Source organism: Numenius arquata, chromosome 14 (genome assembly GCF_964106895.1).
Source record: "Numenius arquata chromosome 14, bNumArq3.hap1.1, whole genome shotgun sequence".
Taxonomy (NCBI): domain Eukaryota; kingdom Metazoa; phylum Chordata; class Aves; order Charadriiformes; family Scolopacidae; genus Numenius; species Numenius arquata.
In genome coordinates, this window is record NC_133589.1 from 4,223,120 (window position 1) to 4,245,092 (window position 21,973).

Here is a 21,973-nt window from a genome sequence, read left to right on the forward strand (position 1 = left end):
GTGCTCATTAAATAAGGCAATATGAAAGTGATCCAGACCACTACCGATGCCTGAGGAAGTTCTGTGGAGCAGAGAAGCTGACTGAAATCACACTAGGAAAATACTTCATAACATCTCTAAAATTAGCAGGAGCTCAAGGCATGGGATCTAAGGACAGCACTGGAACACTACATTCCCATCTACACTGCAAGACAGACTGCATTTAAATCAGATCTGAGCCTCAACTTATTCACTGTAGGCAACATCTAACCTAGGACAAGGATTTCGAAAAGAGCTGAGAACTTCTTCCACCAGAGCAATGGAAACAGCATCAGCAAGAACATACCACGGTTGCGGCACTGACGACCTTAATTTGTTATTCAAAAATAAGAAAAAGAGTCCTTGTGGTACTTCTCAATCAAAGAAAAACCTTTAAATATCTGTGGTTGCATGTGTGTGACTACAAATGCGTATTTGTAACATAGAAAAGATGTGATGCACTTCAATTGAGCAACAGATTTTTGTGCCTCTCACTGGCTTAGACTTTCTACTTTGCCAAAAATAGACGGAAGCAAAGAATGATTTCCACCAATATCACAAAGCACACTGCCAAAGTACACAGGGGCCCCTAGGAAACACACCAGGCGACACAGGGGAAAGAGCATCATTAAGTCAGTTTCTCTTACCTTTAACTTCAGTAAAATAACAAAACAATTCATATTAACCACAAGGAAATACTCATCAGATCCAGAAGCCTTTGAGACAGGCTGTTCAGATGCACGCAATATTCAATAGATGTTTCCCCACTGCAAAGGGCCAGCTTTTTTTTTTTTATTTTGCAATTGAACCTATTTAAAGTGATTGTACAGCATCCAGTGAGGCGGCCAGGAGCTGGAGATGGGGAATCCAGGCCAACAAGAAGCCATTGCACATGTTCACGCTGACTGTCCTTTCCGTGCTGTGACAGTCACCACCACAAGTTGGGAGGTTCCTCAGCCACTCTGCTTTTAAACAAGGTAATTTCATCCAAGTGCCGCATGGGGACATCTCTGATGACCTCTGTCAAGTCCTCGTGAAGCAGAGGGAAAATGACAACATTTAATGCAGGGCGGTCCGCCTGGAAACTAAATCAGACACAGGTTATTAGCCGAGGAAAAATACGAATTCTCCAGTGCAAGAGAAGGGGGTTGCATGGGTTATAGATCACAGAGTGGTCGGGACAAGGGAGGGTTGTTCAGAGGAGGCAGGAGGGGCAGCTGGAAGTCAAGGTCTCCCATTCTCGTGTGTCAGCAAGGAGCGCAGGCTGGGCTTGCACCCCTTTTCAGCAAGTCTGAGGAGCTGACACAAGCTCAAATCGGGCTTATCATGGGGAGGGAGGAAGAAGTTTTACAAAATTAATAAATAAATCACAACATATAGGTATTCTTAGAGGACCAGAGATCCTAAGAGCTCTGCCCAAGGTGAGCAAGGTGCTCAGAGATAACAATTTAAACCACCTACAATAAACCAGCGGCAAGTTGCAGAGCCATTAAGAAAATCAGGCCAGAGCAGTGCCAGGCATTCCCTCGGGGCTGAGCCTGGGATTATCACTTCTGGCTGGGTTGTCCTGCATGCAGAGTCTCCGCTCTGCAATTAGAGCACAGGCAAGTTTAGAAAGCTCAGATCTGCAGATAAGCATTTAAGTGTGCACGCGCACACACACACACACACACACCCCCACCCTGCAGCCTCCTTTTTATCCAAGTTGCAGAAAACCTGTCCTGGCACCACAGGAATTTGCCCTAACAGAAACACACGCAAGTATCGCTGTTTGCCACTTGAATTTTGGCTTCCAGTTTCTGAATCTACAGATCTCAGTCTTTTGGTCCCCTCTTCGAGAAGTCTACGTTCTCCTCCTGCCCTCCCAGCTCTTCTTGCCAACATCCCACCACTGGGTCTGCCTTCCAGCAACACATCCCAGACCTTGCAGGCGAGAGGCCCGATATGACAACATGAGAGAGGAGCAGCGGGGTTATAACTACAGAGCAGAGGAAAAGAACAGCAAAAGTTAAAGCCATTTATACAATGTAAAAAGAACCATACATAAAGAGTCCAAGTCCCCATCAGCAAGTAGTCTATACGATAGCAAACTGGTGAGTAAGAGAACATGGGGGAAGAGAAATAGTATTACTCAGTGTAGCGTAACAAGAGTTCACTCTTTTAAAGCTGGGAGGTAAAGGGAAGTTATGCTATAGTTAAAGAGTTACACCCTGAAGATTAAAAGACTTGTGACTCTCGGCCCCATGCCACCAAGATGCTTCCTCCGAACCCTGTGACAAGGGCCAGTTCATTATCACTCTGAAAGAGGCAGAGTCAAACTGGCAGCATCAGTCCCTTGAGGCTGACCCAAGGAGTTCACTGCTCAACAAACTTCTCTTGTACAGATGTGTCTCTGGAAAATTCCCAGCTCATCTCTAGCTCTGAAACGGCCAGATTTCTGTCAAACAGAGAGGGAACGGCTGGAGATTCGGCTGCTGGAACCACACATGAAAATCCCAGGTAGCAATACAGCTAGCTGAAGAAAAAGCCACCAGAGACTGGCATTTCCTGGGAGACAGAAAGGATATTCCCATCCACAAATGACTTGGAATAGATCTGGCAAAAATGTAGCAGAGAAACTCCCATTCCAAGGCTAGTTGCTCAGTCCTGGTGCGTTAAATTAATTTGCCTGAACGTAAGTAGCTGCAGGAGTAAGGATTTCCAGCAACAAAATTACCCGGGGCAATTTTATATCTTTCTGCATCACAGACCTGCCCTTCATGGCTCCTGCCTAAGGGCTGGCAGAAAAGGACACCGCTCCTTGAGTGGATCTGGGGGCTCGTGTAGGAGCTGCACAGTTTCTTACTTTCACAGCACTGCCTATAAGAAATCAACCAGCAAATAACCACTGATCTGGGAGGCAGTTGGTAAAGTCTGCAGCGAAATTACATAAAATACAGCAAATGTCTCTTTGATAGTTCCTCTTCTGCCTCAGCTCTTCATGTTTCTTATCCAACACCACAGTCCTGCAGAGAAAATCATGTTAATAGTCCAAGTTTACTGAAGTTCAGCTAGGAAGAAACAGCCATCTCCCCAAGGCAAAGAAACCTTTGCTTCTTTCTTTGTATATAGACTCTCCCAAATTAGATCTGCATGCTGCCTTCTCACCATATACAAAATTGTAGTTTATAAGCAGCCTTTACGTGTAGCTATAAAAACAAGAACCTAGACAAGTTTACAATGACAATCTGCCACCAAGACAACTGAAAAACCCCAACACAGTAAGTAGACCTTCCAAAGAGGCTGGATTTATAGGAGAGGTTTGAACTTGATCTTAGGAGGAAAAAAAAAAAAAAAGGAAAAAAAAAAAAGAAAGCTTTGTAATTTTCTCCCCCCCTCAACAGGAAACTGTATGTTACTGCAAACCTTGTAAATTCCATACCCCAGCAAGTTGACGCCGGAGAATTCTTTCCATGTACAATTTGCGTGATTTAAGAAAAAAAAATCAAATGCACATGGTTCACTATTATTCTCAGCTAAATGTGCGTGCAAAGCCTCTCCTTTAACTGCCTGTTAAAAAACACCCTGATTTTAACGAGCAGCTGTCATAATGTTAAACTGGGATTAGCAGTTCCCAAAAGCAGCCTCCCTCTGCAATCTATGCTCCTTTAGTCCTTCCCCGGAAGGCAATTCCTTTCTTCATACACCTGTCCAGGTGGGCTAGATTAAGTGAGAGGCACTTAGAGCACTAGTTCGAAATGCCCCAGGCATGGGGAGGAGATAACAAGAAGGGGAAGAGATCGAGTTAATGAGTTGCAGAATCGCTCCTGTAATCTTCTTGACGGTTCTTTCCTCATTCCACACCTGGATGGACTTCAAACTGGATCTACCTCTGCAAGCGCATGGCTTGTAAAATTAAAACCCGAAGGACAGAGAAGGATGTTGACCTGGGGAGACAAAAGAGCTGCAGTTTCAGACATGAAACCCTGCTTTTTTTCCAAGGGAAAGAAGCCAAGGATATGCTTCCTTGCTCTCTCCTACAAAACCTCCAGACTAAGCTCATCATGATTAATTAAATGAAAGCAAGTTTTCTAGGCAACTGACTAGCAGCCCCTTCAAAACAGATCCTTTAATCAGAAACAACCACTGGGATAACAAAGAAAATATCCCCCCACACACATATTTTCCAGCATAGCCCCTGGTCCAGCAGACTCAACACCAAACCAACAACCACCCAGTGGGAACTTTTACAAGGAGGTCTCTGAAGTGTCCTCATTTGGATGTGGACATACAGTGGGCCTGGCTTCAGCAGCTGGCTGGAATCATCCATGGAACTGGGAAACGAACAGTGAAGCCCACCCTGTGTCACAAATTGCTCCTGGCATCAGCATAGGTATAACCTCACTCTACAGTTAGATCTTGAACAGGCTGAGTGTGGCTGAAAGGGTTAATGGCGCTTTGTTATTTGCCTCCAAAATGATCCCAGAACAGGTGTGGACTGGACACAGTAAGGTTATTTTCAAGTGAACAGCTTGGTAAATAGCCTAACACTACGGGTCTCAATTACTTCCAACCAGCGTGGCAGGATCCAATATGTAGGTCAGGGACAAAGTCAAAAAGAAAGAGAAAAAGTCTAAGGCAAGGCTGCACTTTGATCAGATTTCCTCGATTTTAGCAAGACAAAAGAGTCACTCCCTGGAATGCAGTTATCTCCTGGCAAACACTCTCAGTGTGTGTTTTCAGACATACCTCTCTGCAGAGGCCCCTCCTGCCCGTGAGTCCCCAGGACTCCACCTGCTGATAGAGCTAAAGGGCAGCCCAAAGCCACAGGAGAACTCACCCACCAGCCTGGAACAACGGATGATGCCCCACTAACTCTCTGCACCACAGACCCCAGAAGATGACACCTCTGCTGCGTTAGGAGCTGTTCAAACTTATCTTCTATTACTTGTAAGGAAAGGATAAAGCACTATTTGGGACTGAAGAATGTATTTCTCCTTGAGATTTCCTGAGAAACCGAAGAAAAGCCCTAAGCCAAATTCAGACGTTTCAGCACATCCCACTTCACAAAAGCTGGCAAGCAGGAATAAGGGCACACAAGGTGGTATAATTAAGCACTGGCAACAAAAGCAGCACACACCAGATAAAATGAGGAAATACGGTGTATCAGGAGTGGATCAAGGCCAGGTTTTTTAGCTCCACAAACTGAGACGAGCTTATGGGAAAAGAGGCTTTAAAGAAGGAAAGTAAGGAAGGAAAGCAGAAGCTTGATTTGGGGGAACAGAGCAGATGTGGTCTCCGGTTTGCACGACTCTCACAAATGCAAACCAATGCAGTCACACACCTTCTCCATTCCCCCACAGGCTGCTGAGCTGCTTCTGGAGAGGAGCAAGTTTCCCAAGAGAAGAGAATTCAGACCGACTCACTTTTTGCCATGTATGCAGCTCTGTTACCCACACGCACAAAAAACCCTGTTAATCCTCCGCCAGGCACAGCGTAAATTTGTTTTTGCTGGAAGACTTGCTCACATCTGAAAGTTCAAATGTGGCATCTGTCTTGAAAGCTCCAGTCAACGTACCTGAGCCGGGCTGGAAACTCCCACCCCCGAAGCGTGGCACGGAGGAACAGAGGAAGTGCCAGGACAAGCTGGAGCAGCTGACAAGTGGCACGACCCAACATACAAACACACACATTTCTCATCTTTTCAGGAAGGCCAGACATACACTTAAAATTTCTTCCCTGAACTCAGTACCAGGGAACTGCAAAAGCTCTCCTTCTTTACAGGAGCATAAAATGAAGCTTCTCCGGAGCATCCTGCAGCCACGCCAAAGAAACTGCAGGTGGGATTCCCCCAGGGCCTTTTCTCTGTGAGCAGGGAGGACCCTTGCCCCCGACTCATCCCCCAGAAGCCTCTCAAGAGGGGTCTAAAGCCCCCCCCCCCCGACTCTACAGCAGATCCTTAGTGCCATTCTCACTTCCAACCCTGCCAGAGTACTCACACTGAGCAGATTTCATTTTCTAGCCTCAGAAATGGACTTCAACAGCTCCCAAGGAAAGCTGTTGTGATTCCTCAGGTTGCTCTTAACTTCACACGGTGATACATTTCCCCCATGAAGCATTTTCCTTTAAGGGTGTCTTCCATCCCTCTTGTCTACACAGACAAACCGGCATTTTCCCCGACGCCTGCGATTTCCCCTCACCTTCAGTCCCATCACTACAGCCTCCACCCCGACACAAAGGGGCGTAGGGGGGGACTCTGGAAGTCATTCACACACGACATGGCAAACCCTCCCGTTATCTTCAACACAGCATCCTCTGCCACTGCATCGTGTCATGGGGAAGGAGCAATGCACGTCAGACTCACCCCGAGTAGAGGCAAATCACATCTCCCTACTGTGGTTTCTCTCTGTAAGGCATGAATGACACCCTGCTACTTCTCCCGTGAACTGAGGTTTGTATCAAACACGCTCCCAGACTGAGGTTCTTACATTATTTTGCCAGCTGAACCCTACACCAGTCAAATGTGACCGGACAATTAGAGAAGGAGGGAATAAGAACCCAAAGAGCGATGCCAGAGCGCCCAGGACAGGTCCTAGGGGAGTGCTCTGCCAGAGCAAGCTGAAAGTTATTTCCTAATCTCTTCCACAAATTAAAAAGCTACTGCAATAACTGCTCAATTAGATTTATTTTACTATGGAAATGCTTTAAAGCTGCAGTTAATGCTTCCGTTCAGCCTTTTACACTCTCATGAAGAGAAAGCACGACAGTACTGTACCACTGTTATTTCTCAGCCAAGAGAGAGAGGAGGACACTCCTTGAAATCTACTTCATGCACAAACTGATCTACTCACTAAGGAAGGTTTCAGGACTGAATTCCCTTCAAAACACATGAGCCAGCAGTTAGAACAAGCCATCTGGGTCAACCACAGGAATGCATTTAAGAAAAGGGTATGTTAGTACCCCCCCAAACAAATATACGTTAATATGCCAAATTGGGGATGGTCCCACAAGCTGTGCCGGCTTGTAAAATATTCGAACCCACCCATAAAGAACATCCCTGGTAGAAGGAAAGGTGTCCAGGCCACACCTCAAGCAGTCAGCCTTCGCCAAGCCCGCCAAGGAATTCTTGGGTAACGCAAGCTGACAAGGATGCAGTTTGTTATTCAGTCCGTGACAGAATGATTCAGGGGTTTCTAAGAGCAGGAAATGAAACAGACAATGAAAGCTGGAACAGGATGCTAATGATTCACTATACCAGCCTAGCGATACATTAAGTCTTCTGCAATCAGACGCAGGGCCTGAGCCCGCAACATGCTTAGGCTAGCGGAGTGGGATTGGCAGCCACTGTGCTGGCTCCGGGATCCAGGAAAAGCCAGCAGTGTACCAAGAGGGACTTTTTCAAGGTCAGAAGGAAGAGAAGGTGGTGAAGGGATGCAAAAAAAAAAAAAAAGCTTGAAAATCTTAAATAAGCCCTAGGTGCTAATACTGGCTTTTTGCAGTGTCAATACAATTGCAGCAGTCAGGTGGGCAGTGCAGGAGGAACGCTGGAGGACTCTGCTGAATTCAGAGATGATCTTGCACTTCATGCCCTCACAGCTGCCTCCCACCCAATCTAACAGTAAAAAAAGATTACCCAAAAGGTTTTTGTTTTGTTTTGTTTTTTTTTAAGGCTGAGCCCACAAGAAGAAAACAGGCAAGAGGAATACTGATACTGCAGGGATATCCAGGGCAAGAGCAACAGGGGAAGGGGGAATGCTTAGCTCTGAGGTGAGCAAAAATTCATTTGTGATAGTTCAGCCCTGTGCTAAATGCCAGGAGAGGGACTGGCTCACTCAGCACTTTCCAAATACTCGGTTTCACCCCTGTGCTCCCACCTGGAAGCCCTGTTTCTGCAACCGAATCCCAGGAGGGTGCTTCATCCCTTCAGCAAGCATCACAGCTCTCGCAGCCACACAGGGGCACGGAATCAGCAGTTTAAGAAAAGGTACGATCCAGCCAACAGTTTTATGTTAAAAAAAAAGGACGATAACAAGCAGGGGAAAATGTAGGTAATGCTACAGAAGCTTGAATAGTAAGATCTAATTCAGATTGAAATGCTATTCCTGGAAAGTGGCAGGAGTCCTGTTGTGCAAGTCACTTCAAACTAAGCAGTGCTTATACCTGACACAGGCAGAAGATGGAAGGTTAAGTCAGTCTTTCTCCTTCTCTGGGGTCTTGGATCCCCAAAACGGGCAGATTATCCTAAACCAGTAAAATTCTCTGCACTTTCCAGCAGGGGTTAACCCTCAGAGTCACCTAAGTCACACAGTCACTTTGCAAAGCCCTTTGCTGGAGACAGGTAGCCACAGTGGCTAGGGGAACAGGGGCAGAGAGCTTGAGCTAGGACTGCCAGCCTCCCACTGCCCACCCCGCAGCTCCTGGGGGATGCCGCACGAGGACACCAGCCAGCCCCAAGCCCCCTGCACCTTCTCCCAGCAGGTACCAGACCCCAGGAGACGACAACGGCGCTTTTGGGAGACATGAGCGGCTGAGCCCACCCACCCACCTCCCCAAAACACGCTTCAGCTGCACCGCAGTCTTTCGCTTCCTGACCACACTCTCTGCTACGGCTTAACTTGGATTGCATTTCTATAAATCACAACTCACCTCTTTGCCTTGACACTTTCCCTCTATGTATGAAGAATCCCTAATGACATCGCGGTCTCAGAGATTTTTTTGGTCTTGCTTTGGGGTTTTTTTTGATGGTGTTTTTTGGTTTGTTTTTTTTTTTACTGTTGCTTTCTTGATCTTTTCCAAGGTGTTTTTTTCAAGGACTTTTCACTGGCTTGTATTGTCTGGTATTGTAGAGTCCTTGAAATCATTACAATGATAGGAGCTACCTAAACACTTAAGCTAAAACCGAAAAAATTCTAAAGGAACACGCTGGAAAATAAAAGTCTGTCCTTGAGGCCAAGGGGATATTTGCCAAAGCATTTCCCATCCCTTCTTCCAGCTTGTTTTCTCCTGGTAAGCTCCACTAGGAAAGCAACTTCTCCTGCGCATTTGTGAAGTGCCCACAACCACGCCATGTAGCCATGCAATCCTGAAGTCATCCAAATTCCTAGCCTGCAAAATTTCTGGGGCAGAGAAATACAGGCGTGTAAATACGATTATTTCGCATGCAACACATCAGTAAGCAGTGGGACACCTTCCATAGGTCACAGCTCCATCTACTGACTATTTCACAAAATAACAGTGTGGAAACCCTCAGGGAAAGCTGTTGGGAGCACACCCAGTACCCTCGGACCGGGCTTCGGACACGTCAGTTCTTTGCAAGCATTTAGAAAGAATCCACCCCAAAAGGGAGAAGCAAATCTCTCTTTTGTGCAAAGAAACCTCTTTGCACAGCAACAGGTCTGGGGTCACAGTTGAACATAAAAAAGTGAGTCCACGAGTTGTGGTATTTCAGTGTTCCTGGAATTACTGCTGCAGTGGTTTTAACAGAAGAGTTATTTAAACAAAGAGAACACGCGCTTGGAGCTAAGCATTTTGGCAAAGTTAGGGTTCAAGTGTAAAAAGGGAAAACATTGTCTTCGTTAGATCCGCTACTATCTGAAGTGTGGCAGCAGCTGAGCACCATGTGACAGGGGAAAAAAAAAAAAAATGTCATTTTACAGAGAAACTAAGACTAGACCCCTGTCACATGTGAAATCTGAGGAAGATCAGGGAAGTGGATACGGATCACTCAAGCCACATATCCCACTCTAACCACTAGGCCCTTCTTACGTGCGCAGAGTATCTCCCTGAACCATAAAGGAGATTACCCCTCCCATTCACACAGAAGAAAAAAAGAATAAAGAAAAACACTGCAATGATTTATCTGCCCAGAGGGAAACAGTCTTCTCTAAAGCTCAGAGGAGACCTTGCCCTTGCAAGCCTCTTGTTTGCTGATCAGGGCTCCAGATGATGCTGTTCTGCTCAGTGTGTTTCATTGCAAAAGAGGCAGAACTGAATCAGAGGCTCTTAATGACTTAAATACGTCAACTAATCTGTCCCAAATAGCAGCAAACTTTAACCAGAAAACTGCCCACAAGAAAGCTGGACACCACAAGGCCTGGTTTAGAGCTGTCACAAGACTAACAGACATGAGAACAACTCTCTTTTCAGGCAGCAGAACAGAAATACATAATATTATCCTTATTTTACAGTCGAGGGGAAGAGTTTGAGAATCAATTCAGGCTTTAAGCCATCTCTGTGATGCAGGAGATTCAATACCCAAGCTCCCATCACCACACCCTGTACGTACACCCTCTTCCAGTACAGCTTGGCAGCTGAAACCAGTCTGTTCTCCCCAAATCTGTCCCAGCCTCTTCTGTGATCTGAACGCTCCCGTGCACCCACCTCTGAAAAAGGATCTCACTACACAAGATGGCATTTTCAAGCCCTCCCAGCTCTACCACCTGCAGCAAACTACTGGTGCATGCCCAGCCCTAGGTCTTTCTGGTTCCCACTCACATTTCTTCTTTTCTTAGAGGCATCGGGAGACCGACAGTCACTTTGGCCCTATCTCCCTGTTCAAAACCAGCAATCATTTGGCTGCTTCTCAGCCTAAACAAGACCATCTCCATAGCCCTAAAACAGGAATTCTGGCCCCAAGGAACATGGATCAATTCCCCCAGTACAAGAAAGGGAGCAAAAAAATAAAAGGCTCCCAGCCTTGCCTTCCCTGCTCTCACCTCCTCCTTCTCACCCACTCTCCATGTTTTCTGCTCTCCATGTTTCCCCCCCCCCCACAGCATCTCTGCACGTTCCAAAAGAAAAAAAAAAAAACAAAAAGAAATAAAAAAAAAAATCACCTTATTTCATTCTGGCACAAGGATATATAACTTCAAACTTGCTTCCCAATGGACTCTTCCAATTTAAAATTTGGGTTAAAGAGACACTAGTGGCACATTTTTAGAGGAAGCCATGCTGTATGAATTAGGGCCTTAGCCACAGGTTTAAGCAATGAACTAGCTCAGACACAGATTTTACTGCATGTCTCTCTGCCCTTGGAGTAGAAAACAAAATGCAGTCAAGAAAGTCAATTTCTGACCCCATCTGAAGGCACATTTGTGCAAGGATGAGAACAGGATCACTGGAAGAATCACATGGTTAAAGCCTCACTGATGGCTCGTGGAAGACTCCAGGCTTTGCTTACACATCATTTTCTGTATTTTGTTCCTTCCATTTTATTACTAGAGACAGTTGCATGAGAACGGGATCTTTGTTGCTTAGGAGAGCATCTGCTCCCACTGCTTATCCTCCTCCTGAAGTCATAATCTTACGTGACATCAAAATCGTTTCCAGAGCCACCAATTACAATGTCATAGAGGATTATAACTTCAGGTGTAGAATTTGCAGTAGGAGCAGATGCTCTCTTCAGGGGAAAAAAAAAAAAAAACAAACCACAAACTTCAAAAAACCTGTTTTCACACAAATGTCTCTATTAATAAAATACAAAAGAAGAAAAATAGTATGACAGCCAGAACTGTTGCTAAATACAAAAATAGTTTTTAACATTTCCATAAGGCATCAACTGCTCTTTGGAAAGTTCCCAGGGTTTAAATTATTAAGAGGTACAGAATGTAGTAAGAATCCATCCACAACAGAGAAGAAGAGGGAGAAAAGACTGCAGAACAGCATATTTCTGCTCAGTAAGTGGACATTAAAATTTTGGCCAGTGCTGCAATGGCATCTCAGAGGGGAGGGCAAAATGAAAAACAGGAACTGCGGATTCTTGGTTCTTTCTGAGGATCCCCAAAGCCCAACTGAAACTCACCAAGAAATGTTTTTACAGATCTGAAGCCCTGTGAAAAACAAACTCAAAGAATCCCTGTCACATCACAAGGAATTTACTCAGATGTTTCCAACAATTACTCTCCCAGAAGGACACTGAGCCTTTTAGAGGCAGTAACAAACAATCTCGTGTGCAGTTTGGTAGGTAGCTAATATAGTCATAGGCTCTTCTGGATCTGATCCGCGGAAACAAGCCAAGTGTAATAAGTCAGTTTGAAGCCGGAGAAAGGCTGGGGGGAGGAGCACCCTTTAGGATGCAGTAATAATGCCGTGTGATTTGAAATTTTTATTAGAGCTTAACAGGGCAAAGCAACAGTAGGTGACAAAGAAAACAGACTGAAGGCGGAGAAAAATCCTTATAGAAAAAAAAATAATGTAATAATGGAAAGTCTGTTGCATGGGAAATATTTTGTAAGATGACTGCCACTATTAGAAGATTTCAAAATGCCAAGTGTAATTAAAAGCTCTCTTTTCAAATGCAATTCACGGCTCACACACAAACGCTTCCCACCACGTGAGCCTCAGAACACTGCAAGGGGCCAAGCAAAATGCATTTAAGAACTGCCAAACGTGCAAAGGCAGTTTGTACCAATTCTCCCCCAACACGCGCGCGCACACACACACACACACACTCCCCCCCCCCAAAGAAAAACCCTTCACAACAACCCTTTAAAGGCTTTGAATTGTGCTGCCAGGGGATTATCAGTAAGTGACATTTACAAGTGATTAGAGGAGGGAGAATTATCTTAGTCACTTGTGGGAAAGGAGGAAAGCTTCAAGGTCAAATCTCTCAGTACTTAAAATGTCGGCAGATGTTTTGTTTACACAAAAAGTGTCATTTGATTTATGATGGAGCTTTACATCCAGAACTTCAACTCAGCCAATGGAACTGTGGAGAACATGGGTGGGAACGGAATCAAAAATTCATATAATACCTTCAAACATTTCAGTGATTCACTCTTATTAAAATAAGAGGCTAGTTCATGCGCCAAGCAGTTACACGGTACCTATTAGCTTCTTGGAACAAGTGCTCCAAGCCGTATAAACCTTGGCAAGCGAGGAAACGGAGATAAATCTTCAACAGCTCCAGAAATCCCACATCAACCCCTTTCCGCACTCACCTCCGGACAATAGATTGCTGGAGATTTTTGCAAACGGTAAGAGATTCTCCCATAAACATGTGGCACATGATGACCTCAAGGCAGTTGGCCATGAATGACATCACTGCGTCAGACTGCAGAGTCCCACTCCGGGAGACGATGCAAAGCCGCTGGAGAGAGGAGCAATGACTCAGTGCCTGGAAGAACTGGGCGCCCGCACAGAAATACGGCTGTTCCAGCCTGCAAGAATAAACAAAAACAAGTCAATGGGCAATTCATGCTTGGGCCGTTTTCAGACACGAGGGAAGACGGCACATTCATGGCAGGGGGTGGCAAATGGACCAACCAGTGTCCCCTACCGCCTGTGTCACTTATACATGGAATAACCTTCTACCTGCTCATGCCAGTGGGATGGCACAACAAATCCGACATTGCAAGCTCAGACCTCTTGCTTGCTAGTTACCCTTGGATGGTCTGTGCTAAAGGACAAGGAGACAAATAGGCAGAAAGGCCCTAAACTGCAGAATTCCAGCGCCCACAGGGAGTAACCCTGGTTTTACAAGTTTTCCATGAAGCATTTTGGGCCTTAGATCTGACCAGCAGATCCATTCTGGTCTTAAAACGAGCACAGCCTGGCTTTTGCTACCCGACATCCACCGAGCAGTTGATGGGGATTTTACTGCTCCAGTGCACCAAACACTGATCAAACTGGTCAGCTTCAGTTTACTGCCGAGAGAGAAGCGGGCATGAAAAATTCACAACGCACACATGGTGATGCAGAACTTGGGCCTCTGAGCCAACAGAGTGACCACAACCAGCCCTCCCCGCTCAGAGGATGGCAAAGGATCAAAGCTACTGCTCTCCCACGGGAAGAACCACCATCATCGACCCAACCTTTATCTTAAACACTTGGCCCAGAGAAGAAAGACAGGATTTTTTTTATCGTGTCTATCCACAATCTTACATCACAGCCCAGGGCAGGACAGCAAAGCGACATGGTGAAGCCACACCTGACCAACAAGGGACCCATGTTTTAACTAGCAGCATAACTGGATGAATCCCCCACAGAAACCAGTCTGCAGGAAGCAGAACCTGCTCAGGGAGGGTGTCACCAGGAGAGTACATCTGCTTAGTGCAGATTTCCTACAGGGCCTTGGAGCACTTGGGAATCCCAGTCATTGGGTCAGCAAGGCCGAGAGTTCCAAGAAGGTTAATCCATTAGGTGATAACAAGCTGTCGGTCCCAACCTGATCTGGATAATCTCCGCGCAGGCTTTTGTAGTATGCAGGGGTATCTCAGCAACTTAATCCTGTTAATTGATAAATTCTGTTTTAGAACCTCAGCCCGTGTGTGACTGCTGGTCATATAGCATTGCCTGAAGAGATCCTAACAGCCCACAAGTGCTTCGGGTAATAGCTTAAAATTAATATTAAGGAAATGGGAAGCCTCTCCAATTTTTCAACAGTGTTATTCGCCCATTTCAAGTTTAGGACAAAAAGCACAGAAGCCCCTGCAACCTCTCAGCAGGTTTCTCGGTTAATCTCTGTGACACGACAGCCATACTTGCAATTCTGCCTTTCACTCGCTAGATGACAATGTTGCTTTGGAATATCCCCTTAAACTAGTTTCTCAGCCTGGAAAATAGGGAGGGGAAGAAAGGGTAGAAGCAGCAGAGAATTAGTCAAATGAAAAGGAAACTACATTATCAGGAGCAAGTGCTAAACATTAAAATCCTCTTAAACCTGTATAAAACCTTAGACTTTGCTCAAGAAAGAACAATGACAGCTTACACCAAAATGCCTGGCTGCTACAAGGAGACACCCTTGTTCATCCTTTATTCGAGGCTCTTTGCTGCCTCTCATCTTAATCACTCTTGGCCTCCATTTCAAAGCCTCTGACGACTACAGGGCCTAGACTGCGTGAAGCAACACCGCACACCCAAACCTCCTTCCCCACATCTTAGTTCTTCCATGGCTATTTAGTCTCCTGAAGGTTAGAGATACATTCACTTGACCCAAGCCATTAAACAACTGTATTTCCAATCCAATTTTCCCTTGGATGAAAGACCAACACGCTCCTTGCCTGTTATAAATGGGAAGTGGTGGAAAATGAAAACCCTCCGGAGGTGTTCTAGCCACCCTGGCTCTCCCTTCACTATTGCCATGGATTAGGAATATGCACACAAACACCAGCCTCAGCTGATGAGCAATAATTTTACTCACACTAACTGTCTTTGTGATCACAGGAGTGACCTCACTGTTACTATTGTTAGCCATTTTAGACCTGTTTTGTGAATAGAGGATGACAACAGGACTGACAGGTCTAGCAGTTTCACCAACAGAAGCTGATTTAGGGAAAAAAGAAAAAAAAAATCATCTTTCTAAAATAATAACATTTGTGTTCGTATGGACTAGTGCAAGGAAACCATCACAGTTCATGCCCTTTGCTTTCAGGAGCACATTTTGGCTACTGTGAAGCTCCTTTATGCACCCTTTAGGATCAAATCCTCAGCAGGATCCTTTAAATCCTACAAGAAGAGGAACACCAACAGGACAAACTCTGAATCTGGAATGTTTTCAATATATTACCAAGAAAAGAAAAAGAAATTAAAAAATAAAGAGGCAAGTAATACAAACCAAAGGCAGAAAAACATCTCACTGGGAAACCTGAGGAGATCTCTACATCTAGACATTGTAGGAGTCTCTTCCTTCCTGGAAATTTAAGAGATGTACATGTACACAAAGCCAAAAAGTCAGCAAAAGCATGTAGTATCTAACCTAGGCCTGACAGGCTGCTAGCTCCCAAATATGCAGCATCCACTCTTCCTTATCTAAAAGGAAGGCAATTGCAGTGTAGAGACTTTTTGCTCTTAAAACACTGGTTAAAGGGTATATCCTGAGCCCTCAAGGACAGCACGCGATGCCTTCCTGTTATCCGCGAGTCAGGAAGGAAAATACCCAGTTTTCAAGCCATTGCAGCTACTTTTCACCGGAACAGGAACACTCACAGTTTTCACACTAGCCACAATAACCCATGCCCTACATTTCTAGAGATCCACAAACAAAATGGAGACGTTCAAAGGCAGCCCCTCACCTGAGATCTCTCAAACACTTGCAGTGTTTCAGCATGTCCATGAGAGCAGACATATAGACCACCTTCCCCATCATGCCCAGGTTGGCCAACGAAAGAGTCCGCAAATGCTGGCACTGCAATCCGATGTTAACGAGCCCAGAGCCAGTAAGAATATTTGGCAGTTGTGCTAAGGTCAGGCTCTGCAAGTAAGTCAACTGGCTAATGGCAGCCACCTCTGAATCCCCCACGCTTTGTGCCCGGACACAAGGAGGCAACGAGTTCCGAATGGCTGGCTCGTTGCGGGGCATGGCAGAGGAAAAACTGGACCCAATTATTTCCAAGGTTTCCAAAAATCGGAGGCTTCCCATCAGAGCCCAGAATACTGAAGACTCTATCTTCTGATTTGCCTGGTCCCCTAAGTTCCTCGGATACGTCTGTATCCCAATCCGAACTTTCCTTCCAAATGTTTGGGGCACCAAATTAGATGCCGTGGGAGGCTTTTCCGCATTTGCAGCAACATCTGTGATGGAGCAAACCGGCAGCGCTAACGAGAGCAGGTGCTTTAGCCTGGAGAGAAGCTGGCACAAGTGATTCCCGATGCTTTCTGAGCTGTGATGGTGAGCTGCAGAGAGGTTGAGGTGTCTCAGGTTGCAGCAAGATGCCACCAGGCTTTCCAGAATGCTACTGTCAATGTCATCTTCTGCTTTTCGAAACAAGGACTCTGGAGCCAGACAGTGAACACAGCCACTGAGGTTCAAACTGGTCAAGCTTTTAAGATCCTTCCCACCGTTAATCACCCTCTGGATCAGGTGACCACCGGATAAGGTGCATCGGCTAAAGCTGAAGTAGAAAGGGTTGTTGAACTTCAAGTGTTGCAGGAGTCCAGAGCCATTAATCCAGGCTTTGGGCAATTGTAAAGCATCCAGACGTACGTTTCGAGCCATAGAGTCCAGGAGGTTTTTAGTGGCTCCCGTCTCTGCAAAGCTACCGGGGGCAGAAATAAGGAAGGCGTGAAGGTTCTCAGGTGTCCGATCACTCAGCACCGCCAAGTACAGCCTCACCACCTCCTGATTCACATAGCCAGGAGCCAGCCTGGCATAGAAGACGCGCAGGTTCTGGTAATGGGGCACATTGCTCTCACCTACCATTAGCTGCCCAGAGAGCATAAAACCTTCTCGTGAGCGGTCGAGGATCTCAAAATAAAGCAGCAGTTTCTCAAGGCTTGTGCAGCACGGAACAACACCATACGACGGCGTGTAAAGGGTTTGCTTCAGTTCCGAGACACGGCTAAGAGTGGCTTTGCACTCACTGCTCAGCTGGCTGGCATCGAAACCCGGATTTACGTCTATCGCCAGGGAGCGGAGGTGCTGGAGCGTGGACAGCATCTTTGAGAGGCGGAGAGAGGTGACGTGGCACCCAGACAAGTTCAGTTTTACCAGGTTCTTGCATCGCGTTACATGATCAATAGTGGAGCTGGGCAGCCAGTAGCACCCAGCCATGTTCAGCTGGTAAATCTCTTTTCCGATATCCCTCATCAGTTGCTTCACTTTGTCTTTGTTTACCTGTGCTCAAACAAAACCACATTCAGTGAGATACACGGCAATGGTGTGCACTGACTCAGTTTCCCACCTGACGATGGGTTAGCATTTAGATTATGTGGCTCATCCAAAGGTTTCGGGATGCCAGCACAATCTAAGGATTATTACACTGCAGGCAGCTGGCTCGGTCTGCCACACTTCAGACCCTGAAGATTACACTTCCTTTAGCTTCTTACTCTGTGTGTTACTGTGCATTACTTGGCCTCACAGTCTGTGTTACAGACTGTGAGGCCAAATCTGTTCAGCAACTGACAGGGGACTGGAGCACCACCTCCATTTTCTAACAGCAAAGCTGTTTCAGCAGAACTATCTACGGAAACTCAAATTGAAAGAAGAACGTTTCCATTCTCCTTCATCCAAGTTTCCTCTTTCAGAAATGAGTAAGAGAGGCTTCCCCTTGCCTGTACTTGGTGATACAATCCTCGTAAAGCATATCACCCTTCTTTCCCAAGCTTTATTTTTGTTATAACACGGATACAATCTCTGGCTTAGCTGACTGCATGCCTAACAGCAATAAGCACAAGATGTTTCTTTTGGTTTTTTTTGCACAACAACATGGAAAACGCATTTCGAGAAAACAGTAACTTTACACAACCACGGCTACAAATGGAAAGCCATGTTTACTTTCATTTTAGCTTCCAGAAACACAGAGAAGATAGTTTTCACTGACAGTATTTTATATAACTAAGGGAGCACAGAGCTGTTCTAACAAAGCATTCTGGAAAACAAATGCTTTTATAAAACAGTTTATTGTTTATTTGATTTCAGAGTTCAAGAGCAGTTCATTTATGCAGACACATTGGAAAGTTCTACTTCTTGGCATTTTTTCAGAAGCCAGATTTCTCTTCACAGCTAACAGAAGCAGCAAGCTACTCTCCCCACCTTATAGTCTTTCTGAAGTAAAACTGTATGCGTTAGACTCTTGTCAAGGCAAAGCGTTGCAAGTTTCCTGCAGGTTCTCCTGACGTTCAGGACAAGGTCTGTGCAAGGGACATAGCTGAGGATGTGCAAAAGGATCTCATCTGAGAACTCCATCAAGTTGACGCCGTTACTTTCCTCCTCACTCTCCCCACTTACGACCTCCTGGGGCGGGGGGGGGAAGAAAAGAGAAAGAAAAAAGAAAAGCTACTAGCACAGAAACTTCAGCAAAGCTTGTGAGAAAACAGTTGACCTGAGTCTCATAAGGATTTATAAACTGAGACAAAACAGTAACGCTTGAATCTTTAAGTGCTTCCATCTGCATGAAGAAACCAAAAGCTTTCCCTTAGAAGACAACATGGAGGTAGTGCAAACCTTCACACAAATCCACAGTACCTGCACTCGCTCCTTCGCTCTTGGATGCTTTAGAACGAGGAGAAAAATGTTTACATTCGTTCCACTTGGGCCACTTACTTTGCAATTGGAAAAGCGACTGGCCCTGATTCTTTTCTAAATATAACGCAGCAGTCCCTTTCTACATCTTCCCTCTACGTGCAATCCGTTTCAATAACCTTAAGAGTTATATAATCATATATATATACACACATGAACAAAACTGCAGTCCAGCATCGGATCACCCATAGCTCTTACACCTTAACGCTACTAACTGACACGACAAGAGGACACGAGAGCCCCTTTGTTCCTCCACCCCACGCTCCCTTCCAGCCACCCTGGGGTGACAAGAGACACCCCAAACTTGACAGGGCTGCCCGAGAAGGCAGCAATGGGGTCCTCGCCATCTTGTGCAGTGCAGGGACAGGACATGGCCCCCATCCCATCCCATCCCATCCCATCCCATCCCATCGTGATAAAGGCAGTTTCGGGGGGCGGGTGGGACTTTAGCATCCTCTTTCCTAAAGCTCAAATCCGCCTTAACGCCATGACATCCCCTAAAGGGAAGGGGGGAGCTGGTCCCACCTCACAGCCTCTCTAAACCCCCCCCCAGAGAAGGGCGATTCCGCCCCCGTACCCAGCCCCGTTAGATGGCGACAGGCCCGCCTCAGGAACCGGCTCTCCGGGCCCTTCCCACGCCGCCGGGCAGCCCCGAGGGGACAGTAACCGCCAGCATCTCCCAGCCCCACCGCCACCATTTAAGCCCCCTCACCGCCCCCGGGGCCGGCTCCAGCCCCTCTCGTTTCTCCCCCATCCCTGAGGAGGGCCCGGCTCCCCACAGCCCCAGCCCAGGAAGACGGCGGCAGAGGACGAGTCCCGGTTAACGGCCGGGGAAGAGGGGGTAGCGGAGGGCGAGAAGAGCCTCTCCGGCCCCGGCTCACCTCTCCACAGCGGAACATGGCGGCGGCCGCGCGGTCCCGCCGCCACTGCCGCCGCCGCCGCCGCCTCCCCCGGGCACCGCTCAAACCGGCCGCGTCCCGGCCTGGCTTCTCGCCGGCCCGGCCGCCACACGGTTCTTCCGGCGCTGCCATGACCCGGCTTCCGCGCCTCGCCACACCCCCGCCACCGCCCCCTCGGCCGCTCCGCACCGCCATCTTGAGCGTGGCCCGGCGGGAAGAAGAGGGAGCGCCGGCCGTCGCTCGGCGCCATCTTGAGAGCGGCGCCGCCATGATGGGAGTGGCGGGTCCGTGTTGTGGCACCCGCCTCAGTTGTGCCGTCCAGTCACAGTTTAGCCGTCTCTGCGGGCAGCAGTTCTCTGCCCCGAGCGGGTGCAGAGGCGAAATCCAGCTTGTTAAGAGGGCCTGGCTCCCCAAGGCCACCGGTGCTGAGGCATCGGAGACAGGAGCCAGGCGAGCGGCCGCTCAGCCTCCTCCGCCCTCGGTGGCTGCCAGCCATGGGCCCTCTGCCACCCCAGCAGCTGACTCACACTGGGTCCGCACCCCGCAAAGTCCTGAGTCGGTTCTGAAAATGTAAATCCACCTTGTGAGGATTTACGGCCTGTGAGGTGACTGGGGGGGGGAGGGGCAGAGGGACACCACCCCCGCCAGGCTGTTGTGGGATCCCCAGGGCGCTTGTGGCGCTAGCACCCTGGTTTTCCATGGAGTGGTAGAGCATTTTGGAGAACCATCCTCTCCCGGTTCACACTGTGGGGTGGAAGAAGCCAGGGTGTAGAAGACAGCACACCCATGAACACTGAAGAGGTTGGTGCTCACAAGGGGACTATGACTACCACACCCCTTCCTCCCAGGAAAACCCTGAAGATAAACCCATCAGCTTCAGGTTCACTGGTCATTAACAAAACGATCATCAGTTCCGGCTCTGACCAGGCTAAATATTCTGGGTTTGGGTGCAGGTGTGAGGTACGACCCTTCGCTTCGAGGGCTGTGCAGAAGTCACCCAGGGGCTGCTGTGAGCGCAGCCATTGCCCACAGCAGCGTCCACGGGGAGCCGCTGGCTCAGCGCTGCCACGATGAGCTCCATCCCAAATCTCAAGTACAGACAGGACCGGAGTGCTGGAATTTCCAGTTACGTGTATGCTTCGGGAATTTTGTTCATTGAAAATGTGTTTTAAAGATGACCCACAAAGGAAAATGAATAGGTTGCTGCTTTCTTCCTGCTTGATTGTTGCCATTTAAGGCCATGAATTAGATTAGGGATAGATTGGGGGGGTTCGCTTAGCAATATCAAGTGTCTCAAGTCTTGATTACCTATTTTGCTTCCAGGCCTGTGAGAAGGCTCTGGAGTTGAAGAGGAAAACCCCCCTTGGCCCTTAAATGGGGGAGAGCCTCAGTAAGAGACTCTGTACCTGCTTTGTTCGTCATGTGTTTCACTTAAATAGAAGGTAATGACACATTAAATCCGGAGGCCCTTCAGTCAAGACCAACTTGTTTGACATCTGAGAAAAATACCAACCTACCATATTTGCAGTCATCAGGGAAAGCAGAGACCAGGGTGGAGGAGCCCTCCATTTCCAATGCAAATGATAAATAAAACCATCAGCGAGGCTCATAAGTGGAGTAAAAGCCCTGCCCAGAGAGACACATCGGCTGGAGCAGCCTATGTTTGGACTAGCCATGGGTTCCCTCCAGCCCGTGGGCGTACATGGACCAGACAGCCGTTGAACAACCCTGAATAAGAGCTGGGGAGAGAGACAGGTATAAGAACCTCCCGAGGAGAAACCGGGCTTGCAGCAGTTTGTAAGAGGAGCTGCACTTGGACTCATGATCCACCAAACAAATGAGCAATGTGGTGGTGTAGATAAGACATGGAGGTTGAATACAAGGCAGCGGCAGGACATCAGATAGGCGGTAAAAAGAGGAAGGAAACAGACAGCTACACTGAGCTCTGACATTTCCCTTGATGGTCACTGGGAGATGGCCAGACGGTGAGAGGAGAAGCCCTCCCTGCTGCGCCGCGCTTTAGGAATGCTCTTCTCAGCCGGGGCACTTGGGAGCCTTCTGTGAAGATGGGTTCAGTTCCGGGCTGGGCCATCTCAGGGCAGACTTTGTTCATCTTATG

The 21,973-nt window shown here is 47.3% G+C and overlaps 1 protein-coding gene across 1 annotated transcript; it reads right to left on the bottom strand.

Annotated features, from left to right (window-relative positions):
• Window positions 1-817: 817 nt before the first annotated feature.
• On the bottom strand, window positions 818-20,124 carry FBXL18 (F-box and leucine rich repeat protein 18). Its single transcript, XM_074158660.1, has 5 exons — window positions 19,837-20,124; window positions 18,467-18,667; window positions 16,008-17,548; window positions 12,936-13,154; window positions 818-1,103 (listed from the first exon to the last, which is right to left on the bottom strand). Exons 1-5 carry the CDS (start codon window positions 20,122-20,124, stop codon window positions 947-949), a joined length of 2,406 nt encoding a protein of 801 aa, XP_074014761.1. The 3' UTR covers window positions 818-946.
• Window positions 20,125-21,973: the final 1,849 nt, after the last annotated feature.